Here is a 13,062-nt window from a genome sequence, read left to right as displayed (position 1 = left end):
GTTGCTATGCAGAACGACAGGCAGGTATATCCTAATGAACATACAGGAAGTGGTCATGCTATGTTTGTGGTCTTTGTGTGGCTGGGTTAGTTGTGGATGTCCTCTGTGCTTGGGAGATCTACTGTATGTCATCTTTACACCATTCTCTGTCCGGTTAAGTGATATCCTGATATCCTGGTTGTGGTTCTGTGGGCTGCCTGGCATTGAGCAGGTGCTGGAGGCCCAGATGAAGGCGGACATGGCTGATAAGGAGATGCTGGAGTCCAGTCAGAGCAAATATGAGGAGGAGGTGCGGGAGAAGTGCAGCATCATCAGTGAACAGAAGGCGGTAAGAACTGACCAGCTTGGAAATGACGCTATTTCAGGCGTATTTTAACATGCACCATACTGACACAGATTTCAGGTTTGGAATATTATTATTGTACAGCACAAAAAAATTATCCTTAATCCGATCCCAGTTAAAGCCAGTATGTGAAAAATGTTACTGAACGCTTATTCAAAACAAAAGTAATAGTATCCAAACTTTCTATTCAGACCATAAATGCCATGGACTCAAAGATGAACAGCCTGGAACAGAGAATTGCTGAGCTGTCAGAGGCCAATAAATTGGCAGCCAACAGCAGTATCTACACGCAGAAAAACATGTAAGTACTTACACAAAACCTCGTTATTCTGCTTAACTGCAAACGTAAATGCAACAAAGGTAACCAAGTGAAAGCCGTGGCCATTTATTCTTATCCCGACTATGAAGGGCAACATACTGGTTGAAGAGGATAGAGTTTGTGCAAAATAATACCTGGAATGTCCCTAATTTTATCTTGGGAGTGTTGCATTGCCTCCTATTAAACTTTTCCTCATGTTGATGTGTGGTCTTTCTAGGAAAGCCCAGGAGGAGATGATCTCAGAGCTTCGCCAGCAGAAGTTCTACCTGGAGTCTCAGGCTGGGAAGCTGGAGGCCCAGAATGCTAAACTGGAGGAGCATCTAGAGAAAATGAGTCAGCAAGAGCAAAGCAATAAGAGCCGTGTGATGGAGCTGGAAACTCGGCTCCGAGAGGTGAGGAGATATTATAGGGGGCACAGTGAAAAGCTGGGTTATTAAGCATGATTCATGTGTTGATAGATTCGTGGATATAAGCTTTCCCACAAGTGTGACACTCAAACGTTCTTTGCTTTCACCCTGTTCCCAATTTATTTTTTACTGTAGTGTCAGTTCCAGTGCAGTCTTTCATTTCTAGTCCTTTTTTTGTTTCAATACCAAGTCATTTTAAGTAAGTACTAGGGACTATTTACACAAAGTGTATTTCTAAGCACAACAGACAACACTTTTAAAGGCTAAGTAGCTAAAGTTGAGCACTAGACCTCTTTCATCTGTGCTAATCTGTCTTCAAATAGCAGAAATACACCTGTGTATCATTCTGTCTCTGAATTTATGTTGAAGAAATATAGTACATTATGACCCCATGCGGAAGCAGGTGCAGCTTGCAAATTGGTTATTAGATGATGATGTATAGGCTCTAGCCATGAAATTTAATGTTAAAAAAGGTAGAGAAGATTTGATGTACAGTTCATAAATGTAGCATATGGCTTTGCATTGGAATATTAGTATTGTCATGTAGATGAAAATGTTCTATATTTGTCCAGAAAGTTCATTTTATCAGCTAGAAAACATTTGCAGAACTCCTTAATCACCAATATTGATTTGCTACCTTCATGAACCATGCAAATGCAGCATTGTAATTTTTAGTACTGAGCAATAACAATCTTACTTGCTGTTTTTAATCAAGATGTAACAGAAAATAGCAACACAACAAATCGAGGCAGAATCAGAGCAAGGTGAGGACTCAGGTGTAATGCTCTCTCATTCCTGTGGAAAGCTGTGTCATGTCAGCATGTCTCTGACTGCTCCTTGGGGTGAATCGCCTCCTCTATCTCCTGATCCTGAATGGTCCCTTTCTGTCTGCCTTTGTAGATTGGGTTGGAGAATGAGGAACAAAAGCTGGAGATTAAGCGTCAGGTGACAGAGCTGACCCTGTCACTGCAAGAGCGTGAATCTCAGATCAGCAACCTGCAGGCAGCTCGCCATGCTCTGGAGAACCAACTGCAGCAGGCCAAGACTGAGCTAGAGGAGACCACTGCAGAGGCTGAGGAGGAGATCACTGTGCTCAGAGTAAGAGAGAGAGAGAGTAAAGGAGTTTTGAAGATGATGACTCCTTTGATGTCATATAATTTAGGGAGTAAAATCTGTCCCCCTGTCTCTCTTGTCATGCCTCGTAGGCCCACAGAGATGAGATTCAACGCAAGTTTGATGCCTTGAGAGACAGCTGTGCGGTAAGCCGCTCACTCCTCTTTTTTGCTCTTTCACTCTTTCCAGGAATAGTCAGCTCTTCTGGCGCTGAACACCAGCTGAATCATCGCACATCAACACACAGAGCTTCAAGTAGCCATGTTTCTGTCCATATGTGTTTTTGACATTCTTGGATAAATCGGGTCTCATTTTTGAAAAAACACCTGACTCACTGGGACTTCAAACAACCTTTCCCTTTCAAAATATAAGTGCGGAATCCTTTAAAACTTTATGATGTAAATTTACCACCAGGGCTCAACACTCATATTGTCAGGATGATCCCAGAACATTGTCTCCATGGCCATAGTTAGACTTGCTGTTTCAAATCAGCACAGACAGTGGCAGATTCATTCTCAGTTTAATCGTTTGTTTCCATGATGCCATTGTGCTAATTAACACATTACGTAAATGAGTTGGTTTTTACCAAACTAGCCCTGCTGGAACAGTTCAGGAAGGCTTCTGTCCAGTGATCATTGTTTTGGCAGCTTCACATTCTAGGATTTTTTGTTTTTTTGTTTGCCATGCTTCATGGTATCATGCACTCAACATTACCTCGTGGTTTAGTTTGTAACACAGCATCTGATGTTTTTCCCACATTAGCCTCAAGAGCTTTAAATTTGGTTAATTAGAGTTCTTTTCTATGTCAGCAGAGATATTTATTATTGTTAGACAACATAGGATGTTGCAGTCCTCGTGTCCCACTAACCTTGAGAAGTGATGTCATGTAAAGACATTTGAGTGCCTTCAAATTCATATACACTGTTCCGTGAATAAATACCAAGATCATCATGGTCTTCCTTTATCCCATTGCCCTACTTTTGAGATCCTCCCACTCGCAAACTGTTCAGAAGGCAATGTCCATAGATTCAGCTGGCCAGTGTTCAGGCAAACACAGCCAAATTCTGCAACAAGCAGAGCTTGAAATGCCACTCTGTTTTTCCCCTCTAAGACTTGCTATGTTGGTTAGTCTGTCTGTGGAATGTTTTGGAAAAGAGAAAGCTATCTAGAAAATTGTGTTGATAAAGTGTCAATAAATGTAGTTCTCCAGGGAATTACCCTTTTTTTGTCACCCCTTGATAATTCCTCTTTTATCATTTTTAGTGTTCCATCAAGACATTTACATGAGGCCATTTTTTAGGACATTTGAACCGGCAGATTAAAATCTAAAGAGCCAGTTTACTTAGCACACTCCTGACCATCAAAGGGTGAAATCTAAACTTTAATTTGGGTTATATTTTGGCCAAAATGGCAGCTTTACGTGCAAGACATTCAGTAAGCAACATACTACGACAAAATATGCTGAGCAAAATAGTTTGTTTTTAACTGCACTAATGGGGAGACTGTAGAAATACCTGCACTGTCAGTATGTTCTTTCATGTGTCCAACTACCTTGTATTAAGGTGTGTATTTTGTGTTACGGGAGCATTGTAACCTGCAGACACTGGAACTTAAGAGTGTTAGCCTTATTTGTGACTGTCTTTTTCAAGTGCACTCGTGGAGAAAAACATTCGGTGTATACATAATTCAAAGTCTTAAAGAAGAGTGGATACTTGTGTTGTTTCACAGTGTAACAGTGTCATTGCAGAGAGGTACTATAAGGATTTTATTCTTCCTTCCTATCTACACATGACGAACATTATAGTTTAGGAATATGTCAGTAATGCATTAGGGCATAGTGGGCTTTATTTAAATCAGTAAAGAGTGCTTTTACACTGGTTTTGCCCAAAGGCATTTCCATTTCATCTATAGATATTTTCTCAGTTGAATTACTATCAAATTTATCATATCTATGTATACGACAGTTTTATCCATATCAGTCACTCGTATTTAGGTAGTAATGACTTCAATAAAATGAGGTTACTTTAAAAATCGTGAATTTAGTTGGAATCCTGCTCATTCATCAAAGAGGAAGATGTTCCTCTGTAATTTGTACTTTCAGCGTACAGTAAAGGCCATGTTCATTTTAATCAAGGAAGCTGTGTGACACCCACGGCCTTCACAAATAGTACTCAGCACCTTGTATGCAGCAGTGTTGAAGATGCAAAGCTCGTGGTGTGATTTACTTTAGGTCTTCAAGTTGCTCTATAGATTGGGTTGACAGAAGAGTGGAGTAGAGGCTTGCCAGATCACCATTGCATCCATTCCACTGTTGACTTCTTGCCCAGCCTTAAGAGTTTAGTTGCTGCTGTCAGTCCCCTGCCTCAGGGAGCAGAAGCACTGAGTCAGTACAGAACAGACAGCTAATTTATGTACTTAAAAGCTTTGCCTCTTCCCCCCGCCACCTTGAAGTTCTGCGTAGTACACATGCTCCCATAAGAGCTGAGGATAAAGGGCTTTTCACAGGCAGCCTCATCAGCCTCTAACCCTTATTTCCCTACAATGTGCACAGTAGTTATGGCTGATTAAGGGAACAAGCCGATGCTGATGAAATGATTAGCCTGCTCCTTGCTCTGAATGCTGCCTGGGTTAAACAAGTAGGCTAGATATCATGCCAAAATGATTACTGCATTACATCACTAGCCCAGATATCTGCATCATGTAATAATGCAGCAGTAGAATTTAGACTGTGTGGGGTGTTAGGTCAAGTTTTTGTGCGGAGGAGCAACATTACGAACAACATATTCACCATTTCAGAAAAAAAACTTTATCTTATCTGTAAATCATGAAATTATTGTTCATTTACTGTGTTTTCCGAAAACATTTTGCTATATAATAGAGATGTCTCTTTAACAGAGTTTATGTCTCAACTATGTTAAGGCTTAGAGACCTGATGTAGAAGGAGATCAGTGCAGCTGAACTCACCTACACACTGCTGGCTGTAAACACAGCAGGAGTGGGCGCACCCCTAAAGCTGTGGCTCCTTAGGCACAAGTCTGTACCATTGCAGTTAGAAACTAGAGGAATTAGTTGACCTAGCTCTCTCACAGACTGCTGCTGAAGCTGATTAAGACAGACTGTAGCTGTGATTGTAGGATGATGTTGCCGCTTTGATGTGGCTGCAGCCATAGTTACGCTTTGGCTGTTATGATTCTAGCTGTGACACATTAGTTTATAATGGATGTAACACAAACTGTTTGCAGCTGTTGTGTGTGTGCAATGAGTTGACATGGCTGGGCAGGTTTTCTAAAGCTGCTGCACTCCTGGGCTCCTGTGGTGTATTGATAAAACATTGTCATAACTGATAAAAACAACAATACTTTCTTGCCATATACACAACCACAGCTTCTTCCACTACACTCAGGCTGAGCAGCTGTAGCTGTGCTCACAGCCAGTAGGTATGCTGTTGAAGTGCAGCCTATTCAAGAGGAAATGAGCCATAAATGCATCCTTTCTGAAGCACCTATAAAGTGGTTCCCTAAACTGGCAGTGCATCATAACTGGATTATACCAACACAGCAATTGCTCATATGGATCAGTAGATGTGTAAAAAGTATTACAAGGAAATGCTAAAGTAGTTCCAAAAAAAACTCTTTGTGACTCTTGGCTCTGTACTATAAAAAGAATTATACAGGAAAGTGCGTACAACTTTTTAACAAAACATGTGCAGAGTGAATACTGTGTATATTTTCATCAGTTTAAACCTGCAGACTGAGTGTTCTCATTTTTCTACAGGTGATCACAGACCTAGAGGAGCAGCTGACCACACTGACTCAGGAGAATGCCGAGCTGAACCGCCAGAATTTCTACTTGTCCAAGCAGCTGGATGAGGCCTCTGATGAGAGAGAAGATCGCCTGCACCTCAGCCAGGATGTGGACAGGCTTCGTCGAGAGGTGGCTGACCGTGAAATGCACCTTAACAACCAGAAACAGGTATTTGGCTGCTGGTGATCATGTTCTAGTTATAGTTCTACACCAATGTGCCACATCAATAAAACCACTTACAGGTGAAATGAATGACACTGATCAACTTGTTACAATGCATTGTCCTGCTGGGAAATCTCAGGTCCTGGTATTCATGTGGACATTACTTTGACACGTACCACTTTTGTGAATGTTGCTGCAGAACGAGCACAATAATACGTCTCACCACATCACAAGAAAACCTAGTGCTGAGGTGTTTTTTTTTTTCCTAATCTCACACTGTGCCCACCCCCCACCCCCCGTCTTCCCTCTTGTTTTCCCTTTTCCTATCTTCTGAGGTGACCCTGCTTAGACTGGGCGGTCCGACAGTTCTCTCCTGTCTCCCCCTGTTATTAGCTACTGTCTTTATATGTTTCTTGGATGGGATGTAACTGTTGTTTTCGTTGCTCTGTACTTGTGACATGTGCAAGGACAATAAATTGATAATTGATTGATTGAAGAACTTGTTAGAAACAGCTTGAGGACAAGCTCCAAACTCCCTAGATCCCAATGTGATTGAACATCTGCGGGTTGCAGCAGAACAAGCCCAATCCACAGAGGCCCCACCCAGCAACCCACAGGACCCAAAGGAGTTGCTGCCAATGTCATGGTGACAGATACCACAGGACACTGGAACACCCCCAAACAGTTCCAAGGGGAACATACAAAATATTAGGAAGGTGGCTGATTGGTGTATATGTACCTATGATTTTGAGTGAATACATTTTAAATTGAAACCATCATAGTAACAAAATGTTTGCATCATGTGGGACATTTTAGTCAATCCCCACAACTTTAATTTGCTGTCTGATTGTTAAGACTTGTTTGCAAAGATAAAGTTTAATAAGTATTAAGTAAGGGTTGAGGTTTTGCCTTAGTGTTTATTTGAGTGATAGTTTTAGTTTAGAGAACGCATTATGTGAGTCACTGACCTTACGCAGATATAAATGTGTGTATGTGTATGTTTGTGTGTGTGTGCGCGCGCGTGCATGTTTTTTCCCTGCTCATGTGCGTTTCTTTCAGCTGTCGAGAAACACACAAATACAAATACATGTCATGTGGACTAGCAATACTCAATAATGCAAAACTGGTATGTTGTATTGATTTGTTGACAGAAGGGGTTATAGTACTGACTACAATGCTGATCTCTTATTAATAGTCATATAGAGGTACCTTGTGGAGTTTCTAATCTATGAGATACTTCTACTGCAACATGAATGGTCCCTGCTGTGTTAGTTCTGATGTATGCATACACATTTCAGACAATGGTTCCGTGCTATTCCACTGATTGCAAAAGCTGTATCAGGAATACATTCAACATCCTTATGAGACCTCAGAATGTGTTTTGGGGTAGCGAACAGTGAATGAAAATGGAAGCTTGCAATAGTTATTTACAAGAGAACTCTACAGCAGACCTTTTAATGGAGTGTTAGGGGACATTTGGCTCAGATTCAATAGGCATTGTTCTTTTTAGTACTGCTCTTGTTTTTGTATGTGTTGATTTCCATCAGTTTTATTTATATTTGGGAGCTGTTTCAGAGTTAGGAATTGCCTCAGACACTGAAGCTTGGACTCAGAAGCAATACTTATAGGAAATGGTGTTAAACATCAAAAGCCTTTTTTACTTAGATCAGGCAGGGTCAGTGACAGGGAAGCAGTCAGAGGAGGCATACAAATCAGATGAGGCAAAAACACATACAGGTAAAGGTCAGGTTGACAAAACTAGCAAGGAGCACTATCACTACACAAGTACAAAGCCGATCTGGTAAATGACAGGAGCAACAACAAGAAGCAGATAGGAGAGAAAGGAAAACAGAACAGAGACGGAGGTGGCTGATGTGACAGTTTGAACGCTGACATTTCTCAAAACTGAACAAGGAAACACTGCAGTCTTCCATCCATTCATTCTCTTTGAGACATCAGATAGGTCACCAGTGTGTGGAATTAAACACAGAAAACAACAGCTGACTTTTAAGCCCAGTTTTTTAGAGTCACTCACGGTGCTTCCATTCAGCTGACACGTCACCACTACGGTGTAGTGGTTGTCACATGTCTGCATGAAATTGCTGCAAAATATCAGCTGTGAATCGTTGAAAATTTTAAAAAAAATTTAAAATATTTTTTTTTTGATATCTATGGCAGTTGAGGTCCTTCCTCTCCTTCAGCTTCCTTTCCCCCCACCCTCTTCCACTCACAGACAGACACCAGGTTTTCACTTACTCACATTATGTGATATCTCCACAATACCTGTGACAGGTGACCTAGACATCTCTCCCAGCTCTGACAGTGTTAAGTGTAAATCAGGCAGCAGAACCTCTGGGATTATTTCAGCATTGTTATGTGTTGTATTGTGGATGCAGCAAGGAAGAGAGAGAGAAAGAGAGAGAGAGGAGGCTGTGTGATGTGTGCGCTGCCCCTGTGGGAGGATATGTGTGTGGGTGTCCAGCAGCGCTCTCAGTCCTGCTAGTTGTGTAACCAGCGATGGAAGTCATAGACGAGGGATGGGGTGGTGTGTGGGAGGGATGTGTCATCCCCATCACTCCCAGGTCGTGTCAGCTGTGGAAGCGTTGGACTTCAGAGGGCCGTGGTGTTGCTGCAGCACCGGCAGAGGCTATATTTGTCTCTCAGTGCTTTGTCTAAAGCAGTGCATTGTAAGACATAAAACACAGTGCATTGTGTAGGCCTTGTGAAAAACTCAGAAAAACATTGTGTCCAAACATGTCATGTAAATAACTTCATAGGAACACTAATGCTGGCACCCTTTTTAATTAGTGTTTCAGGTTATTATTTAAACTGAAGGTCTGAACAGTCATTTAAATTTTAGTTGACACACTCCAGGTATGTTATTTTAAATTGTCATCAAATGCTCCCAATAAGCCCCTATTCAAGGATTGTCATTAATTTTAGGCATGGTGCTACCAAAATTCCCTGTGTCGTATGTAAGCAGAGAATTATAACTAGCCCACAGTGATCTAATAAAAGTGTTATTTCTAATCTAAATCCTGTTTTGTACCAGAACCTTGAGACACTGAAGACCACATGCACAATGCTGGAGGAACAGGTTCTGGAGCTGGAGACCCTGAATGATGAGCTGTTGGAGAAGGAGAGACAGTGGGACGCCTGGAGGGCAACACTGGAGGACGAGAAGAACCAGGCAGAGAGGAGGACCAGGGAGATCCAGAGACTGCTGGACACTGAGAAACAGAACAGGTGATGCTGATGCACACTGTAACACTTTTCACTGTGTAGACATGCATTACAGAATTGCCCCTTAATTTTCTGGTGAAGTTTGCATTGCAGTGATAGGTCCGACTGTTGTTGTTTGTTGTTAATACAGATAACCAACAGACTGACCTACAGCAATTAACATATTTCTAATGCACCTACAATGACAGTAATTAACTTTAATGAGATATTGTTTTGTTATTGGGCTGCAAGGTGTCTCGGTGGTTAGCACCATTGCCTTGCAACAAGAAGGTCACCGATCCGCGTCCCGGTGAGGACACCTGAGATCTTTCTGTGTGGCGTTTGCATGTTTCCCCTGTGCAGCGTGGGTTCTCGCCAGGTTCTCCAGCTTCCTCCCGCACAATCCAAAAACATGTTGAGGTTAATTGGTGATTCTAAATTGTCCGTAGGTGTGAATGTGAGTGTGCTTGGTTGTCTGTCTCTAAGTGTAGCCCTGTGATAGACTGGTGACCTGTCCAGGGTGTCCCCTGCCTTCACCCTGAGTCAGCTGGGATAGGCTCCAGCCCTCCACGACCCTGGTGAGGATTAAGCGGCATATAGATAATGGATGGATGGATGTTTTGTTTTTTTCATCGTGTATAATGCATTAGTCCAATGACTGTAGTCTGACCACAAGACATTTTGAGAAAGCTGTACAAGTTTCTTTTTTCAACTGTGAAAAAAAATATTTTTGCTCCAAATGTTTCTGTTGCTATCAGTGTTGGACTTGGTTCTCTCCGCCTACACACACTGAATGCTACAGGTTTGGCCATATTCTCCAGGGTTTGCCAAACAGTATTCTGGGAAATGTATAAAATTATTTTCAGAGTTGATGTAGGCAGGGCAGGCCGATGAAAATTTGCTAAACTAAATGCATGTTAAAAAAAAAAAAAACACACACATTTTAATGGCATGTTAAAACCCAAACCTTCACCCTCCAGAACAACTGGCTAGCAACTTTCTGCTTTGTAACAGTGTAGAACTAAAATACACACACTGATAAATGAAACTGACTTAATTTATTTTGATTCAAATAACAACTACATCATGTAGAGCCTGTAGACAACCGTAGTATGCACTTAAAGGGTCAAAATAACAAGTGTAAACAAAGCTTTTCTGCCTGCTCTAGGCTTCGTGCAGAGCAGCGCAGCTCTGAGTCTCGCCAGGCGGTGGAACAGGCGGTTAAGGAGCACAAAGCTGAGATCCTGGCCCTGCAGCAGGCCCTCAAAGACCAGAAGCTTAAAGCTGAGAGCCTTGCAGACACTGTAAGCATTTTCACACTGTTGAATAGGTATTTTGCTTTTGTCTGGTGAGCAGATGTTACAGAAAACTCTCCCTGCTTTCATTCCTCAGTTGAATGATCTCGAGAAGAAGCATGCCATGCTGGAGATGAACGCCCGCAGTTTGCAGCAAAAGCTGGAAAGTGAGAGGGATCTGAAGCAGAGACTGCTGGAAGAGGTACAGTGTTTTCACATATGTGTCCCACAGATTTCTACTGTTTACTTTTATGCTTTATGTACAAATTTGAGGTGTCTTGGCTTTCTTTGTGGGCTGCAAGGTGGCTTGGTGGTCAACACTGTCGCCTCGCAGCTAGAAGATCCCCGGTTCGCGTCCTGGTTAGGACGCCCGGGCTCTTTCTGGAGTTTGCATGTTCTCCCCATGCAGCGTGGGTTCTCTCTGGGGTCTCCAGCTTCCTCCCACAGTCCAAAAACATGTTGAGATTAATTGGTGATTCTAAATTGTCCATAGGTGTGAATATGAGTGTGCTTGGTTGTGTGTCTCTAAGTGTAGCCCTGTGATAGACTGGTGACCTGTCCAGGGTGTCCCCTGCCTTCACCCTAAATCAGCTGGGATAGGCTTCAGCCCCCCACGACCCTAGTGAGGATTAAGCAGTGTATAGATAATGGATGGATGGAGCTTTTTTTGTTCCTTGTTTCTTTGTTTGTTAAATGATCAGAATATAAAAATAAACTTGATTTTGTGTCTGAGAAGTCATAGCAGAGACAAATGTCAAACCATGCTGAAAGGCTTAGCTGATATTATCACTGAAAACAATCAGTTCTAAGAAGCGTAAGTGGCAAAGTCACAGCATCCAGACAGTGATATAACAGCTGCTTTTCGTCCACAGCAAGAGAAGCTGCAGCAGCAGATGGATGCCCAGAAGACACATATATTCCGTCTGACCCAGGGACTGCAGGACGCTTTGGACCAGACTGACCTGCTGAAAACTGAGAGGACTGATCTGGAATTTCAGCTTGAGAAAATCCAGGTGCTGCTACACAGACATTTACACCCACATATACACATTTGCAATGTATAGAAGAGAAGGAAAAGTACATATACACACAGATTATAAGAAGGATAAGTTCCCAGTCGCTGCAGGCATATGTACACTTGCTGGACTGGGAGTAAATCTTTGTATCATTTCCAGTCTTGTTTCTTCCCCCACTGTTATGAGCCACATAAAAGGATACATAACCCCCCACTCCCACCCCTTCTATGTCTCTCTGTCACCCTCTCTGTGTGAAGTGAAGTAGTTGAGGAGAAATTCATGGCAGTAGTGATGTTCTGTAGCTCCACCTGCAGGCTGTATACTCTCATGAGAAGGTGAAAATGGAGGGGACCATCACCCAGCAGACCAAGCTCATAGATTTCCTCCAGGCCCAGGCCCATGGTGGCTCCAAGAAGAAAAAGGTTAGATTGAAAAATATATTGAATTTGAATAATTAATAATGTGTTGTTCCTAAACCGGGCTGCCTTGGAAAAAATAATCTCGCAGTTTGTTACTTTTTGAAAGTTTTGACATTGAAGACTGTGCAAGAGTTGAATGAATGAATGTGTCTGTTGAGTGAGATGATTGTTTTCCACTTACATCAGAGTGGCTACGTCAGAAAACTAAGGAAGAGCTCAGAAGACTGTTAAAAAAAATAGTGGGATAAAAATCTGATCATGCAGGGAACTAAAAATATCTGATGTCTGGGGCTGACACTGTAATGCTCTTTGGTGGACTACGATTCGCACAGACACTATTTCACGGTTCTGTTAATCATAACACACAGCTGCTGTAAAACATCTTCAGGTATGCTGTTGTTGTGCTGAAGTAAATGAATGACTGCCTGGATACCAGAGATAGCAGAAGGATGAATTTACTGAAGGTCTGAGTGTTTACAAATACTTTCTCTGAGCAAAAACATTAGATAAAATCTACCATTTTTGTATTTCTGGGCTCATGTTGTTTTCTTGTGGTTGTTCTCTCAGGGTCTGTTTGGACGCCGTCGGGAGGACCTGTTGGCTGCCATGGCTGCTCAGGCTCAGGGTCAGAGTCAGAGTCAAGGCCAGGTTTCCCCTGTGCCCCCCATCCAGCCGGTGCCGCTGCAGTACAGCGACATGAAGGCAGCTTTGGACAAAGAGCGTGCTCGTTGCTCTGAGTTGGAAGATGCTTTGCAGAAAATGAGAGCAGAGCTGCGATCTCTGAGAGAAGAAGGTGAGACTATCCTACTCTCATATGCACTCTGTGATCTACAGCATGGGCTACACCTTGTCTGGCAAGAAACTCAAACCAGCATTCTATGGAAATGGATGTTCTCAGTGTATTTATGAAGCTTGTTTTCTGTTTCATTCACATGGTAATTGTGCAAACTAAGTTTGCAGTT

General features: G+C 42.3%; 1 protein-coding gene across 1 annotated transcript in view; it reads left to right on the top strand.

Moving 5' to 3' along the window:
• The window catches only part of citb (citron rho-interacting serine/threonine kinase b), a 41,740-nt gene that overhangs the window by 14,089 nt on the left and 14,589 nt on the right, over positions 1 to 13,062 (top strand). Inside the window, exons 10-21 of the mRNA XM_008284165.1 lie at positions 212 to 328; positions 535 to 644; positions 880 to 1,054; positions 1,970 to 2,167; positions 2,275 to 2,328; positions 5,957 to 6,154; positions 9,201 to 9,394; positions 10,539 to 10,674; positions 10,763 to 10,867; positions 11,538 to 11,678; positions 11,996 to 12,103; positions 12,668 to 12,893. Of these exons, the coding sequence (XP_008282387.1) occupies positions 212 to 328; positions 535 to 644; positions 880 to 1,054; positions 1,970 to 2,167; positions 2,275 to 2,328; positions 5,957 to 6,154; positions 9,201 to 9,394; positions 10,539 to 10,674; positions 10,763 to 10,867; positions 11,538 to 11,678; positions 11,996 to 12,103; positions 12,668 to 12,893 (1,762 nt within the window). The remainder of the gene's footprint in view (positions 1 to 211; positions 329 to 534; positions 645 to 879; positions 1,055 to 1,969; positions 2,168 to 2,274; positions 2,329 to 5,956; positions 6,155 to 9,200; positions 9,395 to 10,538; positions 10,675 to 10,762; positions 10,868 to 11,537; positions 11,679 to 11,995; positions 12,104 to 12,667; positions 12,894 to 13,062) is intronic.

The sequence above is a fragment of the Stegastes partitus genome, unplaced genomic scaffold (genome assembly GCF_000690725.1).
Source record: "Stegastes partitus isolate 25-593 unplaced genomic scaffold, Stegastes_partitus-1.0.2 Scaffold349, whole genome shotgun sequence".
NCBI classification, from domain to species: domain Eukaryota; kingdom Metazoa; phylum Chordata; class Actinopteri; family Pomacentridae; genus Stegastes; species Stegastes partitus.
This window is presented reverse-complemented; position numbering and strand designations above follow the sequence as displayed.